The sequence below is a fragment of the Callionymus lyra genome, chromosome 2 (assembly GCF_982586985.1).
Source record: "Callionymus lyra chromosome 2, fCalLyr1.hap1.1, whole genome shotgun sequence".
NCBI classification, from domain to species: domain Eukaryota; kingdom Metazoa; phylum Chordata; class Actinopteri; order Syngnathiformes; family Callionymidae; genus Callionymus; species Callionymus lyra.
Genome location: NC_141819.1, coordinates 35,727,279 through 35,746,459, shown reverse-complemented (window position 1 = coordinate 35,746,459; position 19,181 = coordinate 35,727,279). Strand labels below are relative to the sequence as shown.

The following is a 19,181-nucleotide window of genomic DNA, read 5'->3' as shown; positions in this document are numbered from 1 at the left end:
CCCCTTACATGGCGGGAATAGTCTGATTAAGTCTTGCTCTTACTGCAAAAAATAAAAATGAGAATAGTAGTAGGGCCTTTTTACCATGTTTGAGTTATTCTACACAGACTTTAAAAAAATAATAATAAAAAAAAGTCATGAGATTTCAATGGACAAATCAACTTAAACTTTCAAAGTTTTCTCGTAGAACAATGGTGGTCTAAGTGTTTCACAAAGGGCCTCAGTGGGGGCAGGCTTTTGTTTCAATCCATCCATCTATAAAGAGGACACTTTTCACCAATACAGTAACTTAGGAATGGGATCAGTTGACTGTTGTCTGGTGTTGCTCGTTTCAACTTCATTGGTTAACTGTGCATCAGTTCAAGAACTCTCACACCTGTCATAGAAGGTGTAAAAGTTTCTATCCACTTACTTCAACCACACATAAAACATTTCAACAGAATCACCTGGCTAAGCTAACTTAAACGCTTTTCATGTAAATACATTTGCCACTAATTGATTTTATTTGTTTGATTGTATCTGGAAATACTGTATATTTGATTTCCTTCAGGAATCTTGGGAAAACTGTCTGGTATCCCGATTATGTTTTTTGGCTGTACAGGCTAGAATTTTTGACTAAAAGGTAATGGATCGATATTAAATTGAATTGTTTTTGCTCACGTCGTGAATCGGATCTTTGTAACGATAAACTCATATTCTATGTTATTATTCTCGCAAGGGGTGTGACAAAATATATATATATATAAAATATCAATACAATTTAATATCGATAATTCTTTTTTATGATCAATATTCAATGATCGTGTCAATATTCAAGCACACAGTCTCAACTTTCTTTGCAACAATTAACATGCAAACATTCACTTCTTTTCGCCTGTATTTCTTTTGCGAAATACAAAAATAGATCCTCATTTGTCATTGAGAAAGCTGATGTTAACATGTAACAACATTGGTTGTTAACTATTTTTCTGCCATCAATTATTTTTAAGAAAAACAATATTTGGTATTGTTGCCACTGAATCTAATAACGTATTCTTGCCAGTACACACCCCAAATTCTTGCAGATTAAAATAACCTGTAATTTCAAAAACTAATGAATAAAACGTGGGAGACGATCAAAAACAGATTTTCGCTCTTTTTTTAACGTAAACCCTAAAGATAGTTCTGATACAGAAACATTTAACAAATCCATAATAGTGTCACGAGACCTCTTGAGTACACGTGAAGACTTTCTTTCAGCAACATTGAAAACAGAGTCCTCTGAGTTACAGAGCTTCTCAAAGATGCACGTCAGTTAAGAGCCAGCTTTGGCCTGCCGTGGCATCGTAAAAACGTCAGCTCCGGGTTAATATTCTGTTAGATTTAAGCGCAGCCAGACAAGTAATAAAAATACACATACTGTACCAAAAAAAAGGGAGACTGGTTTTGTTTGAAGAAACCACACTAACAAAAACATATACAGACTTAGCCCGGGGGCAGATCATCACATGCAAACGCCAGCTGCTGGGAACCGAGCATTTTGGCCTCATAAAACCAACATCAATACAAGAGGAGAGGGAGTGGAATGAGACATGGGCACAGTCAGAGGTATGGATGGCTAAGCTCCACGCAGGATGGAGGCACATTCCCGTAAAGCTTTTCAAGATATGTCTTGAAACAAAACACAGAGACCACAACGTATCCTGTAGGAGCAGGAGAAGTGTGTGTGTGCGTTTCATTTACAACACACTCAGCGAGCGGTCACTAATGCAAATATGAGGTGCTTCTGACTGAGAGCAGCGAAGGAACTGCTTCCTCATAAACTGGCGTTTCCCCACGTCCACCAGGAAACAACAACTTTCTGATGCTGCAGCGAAGGGGGCACAGGGCAGGGTCAGGTGATGTAATCAGGTCGGACACGGGGAAGAAAGGATCAAACGGAATGGGAGATGAAGATAGACGCAGATACAATGACCAAGTATTGACGGAGAGACCTTTTCCAACCCTGCCCAACCCGCGGGCGCGCGGATGAAAAAGCCAGGCTTTCCCGAACACACAACAGCACGCACCCCCTCTTCAGAGTGAAATCAATGAGGATCAGCAGGGATTTCTAGAAGAATTCCTCCTGCCTGAAGGTTACGTGAGGAAGAGGAAGCTGCATGGAGAGGGAAGTGCGTAAAATGGGAAAAAAAGAAAACAGGGAAGAGAGAGATTTGGACAGTAAGTTTCCAATTGTGTGGCTGCACTGCAAGCGAGGGCTCTTCAAAGAGAATATGCATGGACGGGGCGAGCGCTGCTCTGGTAACAATATGGTTGTAAAATCTTTATCTCCACAGGCTGCTTGCATGGCTCACCTGATGGCTGCAGCTCTCTGCTCTCATTTCTCTCTGGTGTGGAACAATCTATAAACTTTCTTTTTCCATTCACCACTTAATCCATTCCTCTGTTTATCTTCCCCTGACACTGCCTTTCCTCGGTGGACTGCCCACTATGCATTAAGCGTTCTCAAGCTACCATGTGTTCAATGAAGACTTATTCAAGTGAAGTAACTTTCTCTTCTTCAGCCTTCCTTGGATCGTCCCTCTGAGGAAAGTTGTTTGCTTGTAACATTGCCTTTCTCTCTGATCCCACCAGACCAAAACCAACAAAACAAGCCAAACAAAAAGAAGCAAAAACTATTAAAGGTAACAAATTCAACTCACACTCAGATGTTTGCTCTCTCCGAGTCCTGAGCTTGGCCCAAACTCCAGACCGTGGGCTGTTATTTCAGCGGGTTGTGAAGAAAGAATACATAACTTGACTTTCTGTCGTGTAAGTCTAAAAAGGTGTTTTATTTGGAAAAACAGCCTGATTTTCACTGATTTTACTGAGCCACTTGACACGTCAAGACACTAGTCTTGGTCATCTGGTATGTTACTAACCCCCCCCCCGCAAAACAAGCCTGCAAGGTACAGTTAAAAACAATATATATATATATATATATATATTTCTTAATATATTTTTTTATATATAAAAAAATATACTCGGTTGTTATAAAGCCGAGTCTACAGAGACGCTGTGTGTTGTTGCACCATTCAAATTAATTGTCATCTCCCTCTTGAGAATGAGTGTTCCAGGGATTTCCAACTGGGAGATGACCCGAGTTCTTCGTGTCTCCCCTTTTTTTAATCTTCATAATTTTACTTTGTCAAAAGGTTAAAAACATTGCTTTTATTTTTGTGCAAGAATTGAAAGAATTTCACTTGGTATTAAAGTTGTTGTTCTTAAAGTAGACTCATTTATGTTTCACAGACAGAAATATATGTCAAAAATAAATAAACATATTAAAATTGCAGTTTGATAGTGTTTCTCTCTATAGTTGTAAGTTTAATTGAATACACATTGTATAACAAAACTTTTTTGAGAGGGGTAGAAATCAATAACAAGAATTAAATTCCAAAAAATGATTAAATGGTGGCAAATAAAGATATCAAAGCAATTTAAAAAAAAAGAAGTTTCAATTCAAGTAACAAATGGAGAAAACATGATGTGAAAAAAATACATTTTATTGTTAATTATTCGATATAATTATTATTTTATTTTATAATGAATTGATGTAAAAAAAGAGACATTACTTGTTACACTTAATGATTGATTTGGTATTATTGATAATATCATTTCCAGAACAGGTGCCAAATCTAAAGGCTCGGGGCAAAATCTGAATCTGAATTCCAGGTTGCTGATCCTCAAGAGGAAGGGCATGTCTGTGTGACCTCCTTAAGTGCTGCTGGTGAGTAATGCTGAGGAAGGACTGTGGTCTCAGAAAAACCCTGACCTGCAAGATCAAGCTACTTCTTGGCATGTTCTCCACCTCCATGCCTGAGGCGTTGTCGAGAAGGTGTAGCCACTGGTGCGTTGAAATGAAGGGAGGAGGAAAATGTGGGTGTTTCCGTGACTGACAGCGTGTCTCACCGAAGCGCATGTATCAAGTGCAAAGGTTGACAAGTTAAAACATCTTATTGACTGCTATCATCCATGTCTACAGTTGCACTTCTGTTCCCCCCCTTCCCCGGGCTCCTCTGCGCTCCGTGTGGTCAGCAGCAAAGGTTTGCAGTTTGGGGATTTTTTGACTGATCAAACTAGTCAGTGTCACAGGGTGGCCCTTATATAAAACACATGGTCACGTCATTTCCCTTTAGTCTGCAGCTTTGGAACATTATAAAGGTTCCACGACTACATTTTTCAGGCTTCAGCTGCAGCCAGAAAATAACAAAAACAGGCAAGTAGCTCAAGTCCAAGACTTCAGGTCGTGCAGTTATTCAGAAAAATCATACAGGTCTATAACCTCATTTTTTGGATGAATAACTAAAAATATTGAAATAATATTGGCTTTATATTTAGGTAAAAGCAAGTTGTGCAAAAGCATGAAGGCTCCCTGGAAGCATTGTTGTTTTGGATATTTAGATTTTAGCTAATAATCAGTTGATGCTTAAACCGAAATTATTTTATGGATTATAATATTGCTATGTCAGCGCTCCTTTATCTCCACAAAGTTTGCTAAAATAATTGTCATAACTTTCCCTTCACCTTATCAACAAGTATTAAATGTTGCAGTCTAGAGCAAGTGATATCAATTAGATTTGATTTAATTATATGAATTAAACAAGACAAAGTTGTCTGAAAAAGTTTGTATATTATTTGATGTTAAATATTGATTATTCAAACATTAATCGCAAAAGAAATTTAATAAGTCAAAATTATCTTTCAATTTATTTTTTAATTTAATTTTAATAAAAAATAAGAAAAAACAGAGGAATTAATCCTTAAAAAAGCATTTAAAAAGACATATGTTAGTAATGAGTCGTGTTGTTCTTCTTGATCAGTTTTATAGTTTTAATCTTAACTAACAAGGACCATTTAAAACATGAATGCGGCACCTGTGCCCTACTTTGCCCAGGTGTGTCTTAACCCTTTAAATATATAATACAAAAAACATTAAGAAAGTGAAAACATGCATAAATAAATTCTGATATAATGATGACCTAATTTGTCTCCGACAGTTGAAAGGGTGAATCCAAAGAGAGAGTTGGGCAGAAAAAGTCTATACTACGAAACTGTCTTTGATATCAGTAGCTGCAGCATCTCTATGAGGCTTATAATAACAAAATATTAAATGTTGCACCTATTTTTTTGGACATTTAGGAGAAGAACCAAAGTAAAGAATGGTTTCATACGTTGCCAACCAAAACATACCGAGCATCCAACAGCCCGCTGCCTTCATGTGGACATTTTCCTGTTTTAAAGGGACTTAGAATTAAATACGGACTGGCACAATTTTATATTCATCTTTTGGAAGCTCAGCTTTAAGTTGGCTGCTTATTTATGCGACACTCCACAAACAGTGGACGACCCCCCCTGTTCCCCATTTCAAAAATTGTAAAAATCGGTAAATTGCCGTTCTTCTTGAGTCTCTAGTTGATGGTGAGACTGAACATTATTGTCCAAACTTGACTCATATTTTTTTTATTTTCCTTATGGGAAAAATCTCAGATGGATCATAGAATACTGTTATAGACGTTATAAAAGAGAAAAAAATCTGACAGGAAAACATTGAAAAGTTGCAAGAAGTTTGTGGGTTCAATGGTTGTTGTTAGCATGTACAGCACAACAGACTAGCTTGCTGAACAGAATGTGTATTTAAAAATGTGTCCTTAACTGCATGTATTAGTCCGATTGTGACATTGATGTCCATTTCTTAGTTGAGCTTGAACACTGAAATCTTTATACGTAGCAATATCAACATGAACATTTAGGTACTTTTATGTTGAGCAAATCATCCGACGATCTAAAAGGACTTGGCAATCCAAATTTGACTCTCGACTTAGACACTGGAGATGAGCTTTGTCTTCAAATCTAGAGTTGGATGAGTCTTATATAATGTGGACGAGCATTGCCAGATAGGATTAGACTTAATCAAGAGCTACATTAACTTGACAAGTCAAGAGAAGGGTGCCTTTAATTCATGAATTGAAAAAAATTATGCTCAGAATACTTTTTATACTGTTTATAGCCTGAAAATTCTGTCAATGGGCATCAACTTCAGTCCTTTCAGGCCAACCTTGGATACATTTCTGCATCAAACACTCAATATCTTGTCTCAGAAAATGCCAATTCATTTTTTTTTTGCATCTAGAGGAAAGTATTCATCCTAGCTTTTCATATTTTACGGCATTCTTTGATCATATTTCTCCATTCATTCCTAAAATCAATTTGAGTCAGGAGTTCGTTTCTGGGTGACTGCACACATGTATTCCATAGCTTACCTCGTAGAGCAGGCATCCTAGCGACCAGATGTCAGATTTGAAGTTGTATCCGTTTTCATGTATCCTCTCCGGTGACATGTAGTAGGGGGTACCCACTAGAACACAGACGGAGGGAGGAATAGAAAGAGACGTAAAGAGATAGACAGCACAGAGAGAGAACGGGACAAGGAGAGAGTGAGGATTAGCATTTTGCCTTGGAAAACTACACTTTCCTCAGTTCATCGACATTGCTGACACAGCTCTCTGAGAGCAGAAAAGGTTGTGAGGTGTCTCTTCAGGCTGTGACAAGTTCAGGGGTTGAGAGGCAAGAAATTCAGCGGGAAAAATAATAAATCATTTTTTTCATTTAGACTCACTTATATATAATGTAGTTACCATGTACCAGAGCATTCCCATGTGATACGTTCAAATGTAAAGGAACAACAAAGATGCGTGTACATTCAGCGCAGACATAGATGCAGACACGAAATATACATAAATCACTTTTGATTACTTTGACTGGGAAATGATCTGAAACAGTAGGCAGTGAAAACGCTCAAGGAGCTGCAGTGAAACCTGGTTCTGGTTTAGAAACCCAAGAATCCCAAAAGAGCCCTGCTGACTGGACGAGCTCCAACGAATCCGACCTTCACCGTTCAGAACCAGAACAGTATTTAATGTCACGTCCATAACGCGCGGCGGGCAGCATTCTGAGTTTTTTCCGGCATTTAGCTGCAAATTTTGACATAAAAGTCACTCGAGTACGTCCAAGTGGAGTTTCACGTTAATCAAAAATGGTTAAAGGATTCATATTTTACTAGCAAGTGTTAGCTGTACTGAGTTCTGCACATTCCACGTCCTGTCAAGTATGGAAGCATTTCAGGGGAATCGTGACATTTACACGCAAGTCCTTTATGTTGTCTGCTGACCAGAGAGCATGGTTAAGTGTCTCAGTGCATACCTGCCATTTCTTTATTTACAATAATGACTTGAGGTTTTATTTTAAAATAGTTTATCACTTTCTTCAAAGTTTACCAATCCAATAATGATGTCTTAAGACGTGAAAAGCAATGTCACAAGTTGGGATTTTAGATAGCAAAGGTAAACTTTATTAATCCCTTGGGATACAGTGTGCTCTACACCGAAAGGCTCATGTGAAAGAAAATGCAGTCAGAACTAGCTGAAATGTTAATAAAAGTGGTCAAAAGATAAGTCAAAGCGACATGATTTTTGGCACACCAGGATACAAACTTTTGACATTTGTAAGCTTTATCCAAATTATTGGTACATTTTTGTGTATTTATCGAAATGAAGAAACTGATAAACAGTTGAACACAATTTATTTATCTACAGAGCAGAAAAATCAAGCATGATCAATATGGTAGGGAACAAGTGATCCTCTATCGTATTCATTGGGATGCATCTCTTTTTAACATGGCAGCATTTTATTGACCCAAATCCAACAACCATTCGTTGCCAGCAATGAGAAAACTATGGGTTTCAAACTTTTAGCACATGGACTTTTCCCGGCACTAAGATGAAATTCTGATATTTAATTTTAATAGTAAAAGGCAGATAAATGGACTCCATTTTTGATGGAAAAGTAATTTTGATCATTGCATAAAATGTTATAATTGATAGTGTTGATTACATACAGTAGTTAAGATGGAAGACAAAACTTAAAATTAGACAATAATGGTTGAAATTCACATTGAAACATTAAAAAACAAAATATGAATCAAATTTGGATTAAGGATGTGCACAAAATAAACAGGTGAAAACCTCTCCCAGACAGTTTGTGACACCTGGTGTACAGGTCAAGTCCTGTTTCACACCAAATGCAATTTTTTTAACTCATGTTGTGCTACTTGCTCCTAAGTGGGCGTTGATATCCAACAACTAAACTTCCGTTTCTCAAGTTAATGTAAAAAATAATACCAGGAGAAAAGCTTCGCTAACATACCTCGCTAATTGTGATCCAGAAAATAAAGAATAAGTAGCACCTACAAATGTAAAAAAAATACAAGGATATATTGTTTATAAAATAAAGCAATATTCATATATTTTCATATACATTTATATGGCTATTTATTAACATCAGCTACTCTGACCAATTTTCTTTAAAAGAACAAAAAACATTTTCAATTGATATTTTTGTCTTGACTTTGTGCAGATATTTAAAAAAGAATTGTGAAAGGAACCAAGATGACAAAGTAGATAACTTGTGAAATCCACTGTGAAAATACATATTAAATGTTATTTAAAATGTCCCAGAGCAAGGAAGAATAATGTTTAAAAAAGGTAAAATAATAAATATAAATCAATACATTTTTCAACCCCACATTGGTCAGATTGTAAAAAACTAAAGCGTCTCTAACTTTTCAAATTCAATAACATTTTGATCCGAGTTTTCTCCTTCTGCATTTATGAACCAATTTAAGAGCCAATGATATAAATATTCAAATAAGGTAGTGAAGTACTTAAAAAAGGACCCTAGAGGGGGAACATTTACACCAAAAATGCACACAAGCTGTGGTAATAAATAAATAAACAAATAAAAATAAATCAATTAAAACAAATAAGCTTCCTCCAACTGTTATCAACCGAAATAGAAGCAGGGCTTTTAATTTAGGTGCCGGTTTAATTGGGTTGAGACAACAGGCTTCGGTTGTGATTTTGGATAATGAATTGAAGCCTGGAATTCCAAAAATAATAAGCCTCTGCACTGTACTGGGGAGGGGAAGAGAGCACGGAGTGAGGAATAAACAGTGGAACAGGGATTGTAGTTTTAATTGGTCATCAGGTTGATGTTGTGTATTTATATGTGTGTGTGTACATGTGTGTGTATGTAGTCTCATGGTGCAGTGGGGAACAAGCTCCCCTAACATTCATTATTAGTCGATTAAAAAGAATCAGCGTCTCTTATGCTAATAGTTGCTATGAAAAGGCAGCATTGATGGTTCAGGCTTCGCAAGCGTGCTTCATCACAGTCGCATTACTTATTCATGCAAATAAATTGAGAAGTCATGTTGGGATTGATTTCTATTATTATAAACGGTCACGACAACAGCACCGCTAAAGAAAGGCGGCGTAAACACGATCATATAGGAGGTGAAGATGCCAGCTTGTATAAATCAGTACCTGATAAAAATGTTTCAGATGCAGCTGCGGCTTTTATTGAGCTAACTTAAAGGCCGAAGAATTTCTACAAGCGCTCATTAACGCTTTGTGCTGGAGCTTAATCACGCGGAAAGAGCCGATACAACTTCTCCACGTTCAAACCAGTAATGGGTTAATTTACTGTGTCTGGATGTGGACGAGAAAAAAAGTTTTTATTGTGTGCGACAGTTACGACAATTTGTCGCCCGATGCATTTCAAACCTTGATTTCGCACAAACGTGAAGTTGCCCACTTTGCACGTTAGCCACGCCCAATTTGAATTCAACCAAAATACATCAACTTTTCTAACAACAATTAAAAGTTTTACTCTGTCCTGTTTAAAAGCATTATCTACACGCCAAGCGTGCTCTTATATTTATCGTCCTAACACTCCATTGTGTTCCATAAATACCCATGACACTTCTCCCGTTAAGTCCTGCTGAGCCGTGAGCTCCGCGTTGGCTCGCCGCCTGTCGGTCTGCGCTTCGCTGTTCGCTATAGCGTGCTCTTTTAAAGGTAGCCAGGTATTTATACATCCATATATTAGAATCGTCATAATGATTTCCAACACCAGCCTCTCAGAAGATATTCAATTCCCAACCCCTCGGAATTCTCCACTGAGCTCCGTGGGGTCTACCGTTAGCACTTTTCTCATTACAGGTGTTAATTACAGGTATATCATATCAACACTTGCTGCCAACTTCACTGTCTCTACCTTTTTTTATAGTCACTCTCGCACCACTTCTTTGCACTACTGCTCTGAGACGACAAAAACTCTTGTCCTACGAGTACTGATGTTAGCTGGGCCTGTATCTATGCAGCCCGCATGAAGTCAGTATAACTGCTGATCTAGAAGTTTTTTCTCACAACTGTCTACTGATGGTTTGATGAAGCTTCATGGAGCAGTGTCATTATTTTCAGTCCACTAGATGGCGGGCTCTGCACTATTTTCCTTTGCTTTGAACAACTGTACTAATGAAACATCAATTACATTTAATACAATTTTTAACCTGATGGCGCCACCTACTGAGCTCTAATGACACTTCTTCATGAAGCTTCATCAGCCCATCACTACCTGTTTAACTCCATTATTCATTACTTAGTTAATATTCTTCATTTAGGGCTATCATAAACTAAGAAACGTATTTTCCCTATTCATTTTTTATTAGTGAATGTTCAGCCAAAACCTTTTAACAATCAAATTTCTAAGCCAAATAAAATGTATATTTTGCTGAAAGGAAATGGAAGTTCTCCGTTTTATCTTGATATTTATAGCATATATTTTATTGAGCATTGTTTTGATTGTTTAAGCGCTTTGTGACCTGGTCAAGAAAAGCGCTCTTTAAATATAAATTACTTACTTACTCATGTTATGTTAATTATCTCCGTGTTTAAGTCAAATCCCTTTACTTCATCATCAGTTTTACTCTTATAGGAAGTTTCTGTATACAGTGGTACCTCGTCCATTGGGGGGTTATGTTCGCATTACACAAACTCTGTAGTAGTATTGACCATTAACATTTTTAACTTGTTGTTTTTAACAAGATTTCCTTGAACTTGCTAACTCAACATTGCTTAAGATGTACCATCCCTCTCAGTACGGTTACCTGCTCAGCGTAGTGTTTTGTACTTTGCCGCCCAGCCAATCACAGATGTCGATCCCTTATAGAGATGATCCAAAATATACGTAGAATAGAAATGCATAATTGCAGCGACGAACCAGCCTTCACTAGATAGAGCAGTGTGTTGAAGGGCATCATGTGAGTTCAATGTTTTGTTGGAACAGTAAGTTCTGCAAAACTAAATCTGTGAGACAACAGAAGATGAGCCACAATATGGCGAGGCAACACTTTGTGTCACATCTTTGTCTATAAACGGCTTGTGCTTTGACTCTGTTCTAAAATTACATTTATTCTGTGTTTTTTTATGCATTTTTTTGTGTTTGTATTTATACTCAATATATAACTTCTGTCTATACATTGATCAGTAGGTGTGTTAGCAAATATCGATATGGTGATATATCGTAATATTCTTTCCACTGTATAGTAATTTTCACAGCACCTTCATTTTTCGTTTGCTATTAAACTTCTGGCTGCTAGATGGCAGCAGTCATTGCATACTCTGCAGCTAAATTAGCATTTTAATCCTGTGGTAGTTTGGTGATGGCTGAGGACAAGAGGATACAGTAGACTCCAGCAGCTTTTAAATCCTGATGTTTGGACATATTTTGATTCCAAAACAAATGAAATAATTTCTGAATTTGTCAATAATCATGTGGTCTTTAAATTCTGCAAGTTCACGGACAATACCGCCAGATTCTTACCAATGCACACCTCTAATGAACAGATTATATTTGTTCCAAAAGCTTGTGAACTTGCATGCATGTAGGTACTACTGCAGTGATGAAACGTAATGTATGATAAGCAAGTTAGCAAACCAACTTAAACGTTTATTTAATTCCTACAATTTTCAGTGTTGCTTCTGGCAACATCAACTCGGGAGTGTTTGTTTGAGGCCATATAGATGAGCATGTACATCCATATAGGAGACAAAGAGTGTTTCTGTGTGAGTGTGTGCGTGCAAGAAGGCTGTGGGGTGCATCGCGGCTGACTTGAAAGCCTACTGGCTGACAGGCTGTATGCCTGGACTTCCATCTCAGCTCCAGCACCCTGTTCTACTGCACTGGGCGGCTGGGCTCATTACAGATCCGTGCTGGCACGCACACACAGCTCTTCCTCACATTCTTTCATTCCATCCCTTCCTCTGCCTCACTCCTGCTCTCCCTCTTCCACTGTTTTTATGTCACATTGTCAACTGCTCTGCTGCTGCCGCTCTACTCCTTCCAACTTTTTCCTTCACTCTGTTTTTTTTTTTATAATTCTCTGTCAGTCAGATTGACTTCTTTCACACTGGCCACATGCTTTTTTTTCGGTTATCACTTGTTCCTCTACTTCTGACGTTACCCCTCCTCTACAAACTCGTCGTTTTTCCTCACCTTTGCTTTACTTATCTTACCGTTTTTCCCAACCAACTCGTCTCCGAAATCCTCGTCTTTGTCTAACTTTAAGTCGACTCACCTCCGAGCAGGAGGAGAGTTGAGTTGGAATCAAAGCAAACAGGAAAAAAGGACGTTAATCTGGTGAAAGACTGAGGAGTGACTGAAGCTGCATTTAAAGTGCTTTTGATAATCACTCCATCCAAGTCATCAACATTATTTTAGTCATAAATGTATAATAAAGTAAACTAAAGGCATCTAGTAGAAATGAAAAAAAATATATTTAATGGTGCTCTTAAATGTTTATAAAGTAGCTTCATATTTTATTTTCAAACATTTTTTATCACCGTTTTATTAATCAAAGGGGAGTACATCAGAGGCTAATGTAAGGAAGAATATAGAAAAAGTTGGGGAGGACAGATCATTTAGAGAGAAATAGAAAGTGTTGGGATGTTGATAATAATTATGGATGTGGCAAATACTTATCATAGGTAAAGGCGAAGTGGCTGGCTTGTTGTGACAACCCCTGATTTATGTTTTGCTAACATTTAAGTTAAATATTAAATATTAAGCCAAGTGTATGATTCAGGTGTATACATTTGTATACATTAAATATTATGGGACTGATTGTCATAGATTCAGAAATATATTAGCCGTTACTGATGTTTAAACCGATGATTCTGTTAGTTAATTACAGTATCAGTTTTGACTAAAAAAAAAACTGGTAAAAGTAGTAGTGCAAGTTGATGATCTTATGAGCATTTTGAAAGATCCGCTTTGATGTAATTTGCAACTTCCATTTTGGTCATGATGATGATAACAACTGTATTTAAAAGCTAAAAATAATGTAGATACTAATACATTGAAATGAATTTAAAAAATATAAAAAAAATGTCATAAAAAGTTAAAGTAGAGTGATTTACTTTTTTTATTTCTAAAGTTTTACCTTACCTTACCTTACTACACTTATTATCACATTAATTTATTAATTAATTAACTTGTACCGTTATTTTTATTTCGCGTTTTTATTCTAACTACCAAACATCACACAGGAATTAAAAACTGTACACTTAAGTGAATGCATTATTCCAAAGCAATTCAGTATAATTTTTTGAAACAGGATTTTTGTTCATGTAAAGTGCTGCCACTACGAGTGCGGTTGCTTATCCTCAGTCGGCCTAAAGAGGGCGCTGTGGACTCAACGTTTAATGGGCAATCACAGCTGCTGTCAGCCGCTCTGCTGCCACAGCAAGCTGCTTACTTTATAGGTTTTGGGTTGACGATGTGATTCACACTTTTTCAAAGGCTGGGCTGCTGCTCCGCGGAGGCTGAGAATAGCACGCCGTTTGTGGTAAAAACAGTTTGACATGAGGAAGTGAGACGGCGCGAATGAAACCCATTTTTACCACCTTTTGCCATGTATGAAGCGAAGGAAGCTGCAGAGGGATTGTGATAGCAACATCTCCGACGTCTTTGAAGCGGCTTTAATGAAATCATGCGCTCTGATATTAAACAGATTTACAAGAGTAACGATTGTAAACTCACAGATGTGCACAAAGTCATAGTATGACTAGATTATGATTCATTAGGAACTGGGCAAAGTGCAGCCAGGGGGCCACATGCGGCCCTTATGAGTTGTCTCCTCATGTAGAGAGGTTTTCTGACAGCTCTATTTTTGGTCTTTTCAATAGTATTTTTAGTGAATAGAATTATTTTTAAGTATAATAATTTGCTTGTGCATAAAGCCATAATGTGTAAGTAAAAGTATCAGAGCTACATATTTTTTCAAACTGGACGCGTTCATTTCTCAGCACTCGCACTTCCCTTATTTCTCTTCAACTGTTAATGGGAGTGACTTTCACAATACGGTGACGACGGCCGCTTAGTTCAGGAAGTTAACAAATTGTTAAGTGGTCAGCTACTCTTTTAAACAGTGGGACTTCTTTGAAGTGAGGATGTGTTTTTTTTCGTTTTCAGGGTGTGTGTGTTTCGGTTTAAAAAAGCACGTCTCCTTTTAAGTCAAACAGTCTCTGTTCCTTGAAACATTTTCGCTCCGCCGGTCTCCGTCTCTAGTCAGCTGACGGTGCTGTAAAGATTATTAAGGTAGTTTCATTTTCTCACTTTGTCTCAGGTTTTTACGCCGCGTATTTTAGTGTGAAGTCTTAAAGAGAGATCCGGCAGGATTTTAATGTCACCTCTCCAGAAGAGATATACGGCGGCGTGATTTTACTTCCTACGATAAAGGGAACACCCGGTAATAACTCCTATTGTAACGTTTGCAGGCCCGTTTTATGGCGCGTACTCTCAATCGGAGCTGTGTGTCAAATGTTTCTGCCAAGTATTAGTCAGAGCCGGGGTTAGAAGTCAAGGAAACAGGAAACGGCTAAGTGGCCGAGGAGCCGCGCGCAGTCGTGGTTACAACACACACAACTCTGGTCTCACTATAGCTAATGAAACACATCGAACTGCAGGTGATTACTGGAGCTCGCTGTGCGTCTCCGAGCACTTCTGTCTTCAAAAAGTCAAGCGTGGGTTATTTAGTGCAGCCGTCCAACTTTTTTAAGAATGTGGTAAATTACCCAGGGAGTGAGCCGCTGTGGTTTTGGAGCTGAAGAATCGTCCCAGTCCCAGGTCTCCGAGCTTTACTACCCCTGTCGCCGTGATGAAGACGTTGGCCGGCTTGATATCTTTGAAAACAAAACAACAAGACAAAACAAGCTCATGACCTTTGGTTTAGAAGCAAATCATCTCACACTCTCATAAGTATATTTAAAGATTTTACTTTATGCAAACTTGAGTTTTTGTGTGTGTTTTTACTATAGTTGTTTTGAGGTCAGGGGTGTCAAACTCAATCACACGAGGGGCAAAACATTTTCAGTCGTGGGCCAATGGAAATAGTATAGTAAGAGTATAGTAGAGTTCGATATTGTTTTTTATTCTTTGAGGCTTAATTTATCTTACTATCTGTTTTTGTTCTCCTTTAATGAAGTTCCAAGTGTTGCTCTTATTCTTGACATCCATAATCTCCTTATCTTATCTTAAACAGTGCCATTTTTAAAGTACACAATATCGAAACTATTGATCTACTTTGATTTTAGCCAACCATCTGGCTGGACACAAAACAACTTGGTGGGCTGGATTTAGCCCCTGGGCCATGACTTTAATATGTTCATCTCTTTTTCTCTCTTCTTTATTATTACCTCTGCCAATGCTCCATGTCTATCCGTTTGTCCACAGATAATATTGAGATAACAACAGTTTGGTATAATTTTTATTTGTTACCTAATTGTATGGTCTCTCCCTGCTGCTGCACATGCTGCCTGCTTCATTTAGAACTACTAAACAAATGGAAATATTGACTTCATGAAACCATCAAATGACTTAAACATGAAACCATCTTCCGTGTGACTGTAGTGACAAAATGTTTTTATTTTTTTCTAATGGAAACTGGTTGCCAGGATACAGTCACAGCAACAGAACAGGTGATTAGGACTTTGAGTCAAGATTCAAGAGTCTTTGTTGTCATTGTATAGCATTTGTAAAGCAATACAATGAAATATACGGCTATTGAACAGACACAAAACTCATGAAAAAGGCAGATTATAAAGAGGCATCATTTATTGAATCGAGCGAGTTTCTTTTTTCATCTTATTGTGTGTCTTGTATTTGTGAAGTCATATAAAAATGAGCTCCTTGGGGGAAGTATGTACATTTTTAGTGTTTTTCTAACTTTGTTTTAAGGCTTATATCTTCAGTGTCCACTTTCCACAGGTAGCAAGATAAAGTTATTACTTTAAGTTTTCTACTACCAAGTGCTACAGCGACCTGCAAAGTATCGTTCACGGCTAATGTGGGCGTTGGCAGATTTACTCCTATAGCTCTTTTGATAGATATGTTAATGTAGACCGCATCACTCTTTGAAATTTACTGCTTCCGTGAAACTGAGAGCGGCTTTTGAATTGACTGCCTCTGCTAATTGGTCTTTAAAGCTCAGGGATCAGGGTTCATTAGTGTCCCTCTCCGCTAATCAGAGACACTCCAGCGGAAATACATCACCTGTAGCTCTGGGTGTGTGAGTGAGCAGGAGTGACGGCGCTGATCCAGGACCAGGTCTGACTGGTCCAATTAAAAGCATGTGTAGCCATAAACACAAAGTTCTCTGGACTGTTCAACACCTCAAGTTCAGGCGTCTGTCATGAGCAACAGAAGAACTGAAGTAGAGATGTGACGGTCACATGTTGTGTAGTATTATGGTCTACATGCATGGGAGTATACGATCTGGGAATAACAGTTTAATGTATCAGGATGATTTAGTAACAGCTAGAAAACTGCTAAAATACTTTTGCTACAAATCCCCTGATTTATTTTCTGATTCAATGGGAGATCCTAATATTTTTGTGTTGTCTTTGGTGTACTTTAAAACCACTGATCAAGCAGGTCTCCTTCCTTAATAATTTTACAAAATGTACACCCTGTGATTATGGTCATAGCCACTTAACCCTTTTGTTGTCTCAGGGTCAAGGTGAACAACCTCCACCATTGCATGTGTATTTATGGAAGCCAAAGAGGTCGTTAACCTTTACCCTGAGACAACAGATTTTGGCAGCAAATAATCACTTAAACAAGATGTTTGCAGTCATGATGTCATGTAAATGAATCAATTTGAAATATTGCCAAAGGTGAGAAAAGTCCAAAAGGTATATTTGGGATAATACAAATAAATGTTCATAAAGAAAAAAGTGAAGAAATTATTTATAAATATAAATTGACTTTTGTGCTATTGTTTATATAACATACTCTCATATACAGTAAAGTCTGACATCATATATCAGTAAATAAATGTGAGAAAAAAATAACACAAATCAATGCAAATAAAAATGATTTCAAAGTTAGTTGGTAAGAAGTGAAGTCGATAAAAATGTGTAGGGCAATTGATTCTTTATAAAGATATACATTGGCCTAAATAGTTTTCAATGGTATTCATTTTACACAGGGCCGTATGTGAGCCATGGGCCACACCTAACCCCTGTTGCAGCTCCCAAAAATACCCATCTTGTTGTTCATCGTTTTCTCTTTAGTCACAAAATAATTTGAAATATGGTTTACATGAATAGCTGTTGTATCCATTAGTGATATCTTCCTGACAAACTAGATTCATGAGGTCTTCCAGCAACAAAGATGGCGATACAAGAGTCTGACATGAATAATAAAACGTAAACTCCATGTATGTGTTGTCTCACCTCTGTGCATGACTCTCCGAGAGTGCATGTGCTCCAGAGCGCTGCAGAGTTGGACGAAGTACTTCCACACGGTTCTCTCCGGGATCAGTCTCCTTTGCTTCTTGAAGTGCTGAACAAAGTTGACAAGCAAGAAAAGACAACACGTCTCTTTAATACGCCTTTAATACTCGTATACCTCAGGAATTCAGCAACATGCAGTAAAAATGCAAGAGTTAGAAATGTCTGTGCGTCTACAGTCAGAGTGACTCCGGTTGGATTTTTAATAGAACCCAGACCCCTCAACTCCGGTTCTGTCCCTTCCTTTTACAGAGCCTCATCTCATTTTCACTACGACCCGCAATGGAAAGCACATGCACTCGCAGGAACAAGGAGGAGGGGGAAAATGGTGGTACCTTGCAAAAATCTCCCATCTGGCACACAGCTCCTGAAGTTCAACTTCCCCAGCCAAAAACATTTTTATTTGTTTTGGGGTTTACTCATTTATGTATTTATTTGACAGAAGTTGAGCTAATCTGGAATATTCATAAAAACCTGTATTAAAAAGCCACAGTGATGACAGAGCTCTGACCCAAACAAGATTCCTCATGAAGAGTGTCCAGGACGGCGGCAGCAGTCTCAACATCGGCGAGTAAAGAGAAAGAAATCGCATTACGATCTAATGGACAATCAGGTGCAAAACGTCTCTCTCTGCTTGAGTGGTTTGTTGACACTTTTACTCTTTGTGGCGTTGCCTCTCTACTCTCTGGATCTCCTTAATGAGTTCTCCAATACGAAGCCAAACACTGCATGTGTGATTCATTGCATTAATGGCATCTTCAATCCTAATCCTTTTTTTTTATTTTTTTTTTAAGATATTACTTTTTGTCCCAGAATCAAAAGTCATTTTAAGCTCATCAAGTTTCCTTTAGATCATCTACTTTTTTGCAAAACACACCTTGTGACCTCATGTGACCGTAGAAATGTGGAAACCAACTCTTAGTGCGACAAGTCTTTAAAGGGGTTCATTTCAAAATAATATGTAATGCATGACAGAAACCAGGTGTTGCTCTGAAACATAAGGCGAACACCTCAGCTGCTGGGATTGAACCGGCAACCTCTCAATTACAAGCCAAACACGCCCTCATTATTGGTGTTAACAAAAAAAAAAAAAAAAAACTTAAAAGACATATTGACTTTTTATAATTTACATTGACAAACACTCTCCTACTACTCCTTCTGACTGGATACGAAACAATAAAGCTAAAACTGAAGCTAATATTGCTTGTGAAGACTGCTCCAAACTGAACTAAAAACACTTTCCAACTTGTCTTTTAACTCAAATATGAACACTGCTTCAAATGTAGTTTTTAATGACACTCTTGCCGCACATGTTTTGTTTGGTAATTTGTTACCGTCATGATCATCGTAAAGCCAACGTTGACTGTTCAAAATTGTGTAATTGCTCGGATCCGTCAAGAGTGTTTGAAATAAGGATCATAAGTAACTGGACTCATGAGAATGCTGAATCCATTTTTGATCAAAATTGAC

General features: G+C 37.7%; 1 protein-coding gene across 1 annotated transcript in view; it reads right to left on the bottom strand.

The window, feature by feature from the left end:
- The window catches only part of nek7 (NIMA-related kinase 7), a 67,686-nt gene that overhangs the window by 9,968 nt on the left and 38,537 nt on the right, over window positions 1-19,181 (bottom strand). The window contains exons 6-8 of the mRNA XM_087784872.1: window positions 17,655-17,763; window positions 14,994-15,101; window positions 6,282-6,376 (exon numbers count right to left, since the gene is read on the bottom strand). Coding sequence (XP_087640998.1) covers window positions 6,282-6,376; window positions 14,994-15,101; window positions 17,655-17,763 — 312 coding nt within the window. The remainder of the gene's footprint in view (window positions 1-6,281; window positions 6,377-14,993; window positions 15,102-17,654; window positions 17,764-19,181) is intronic.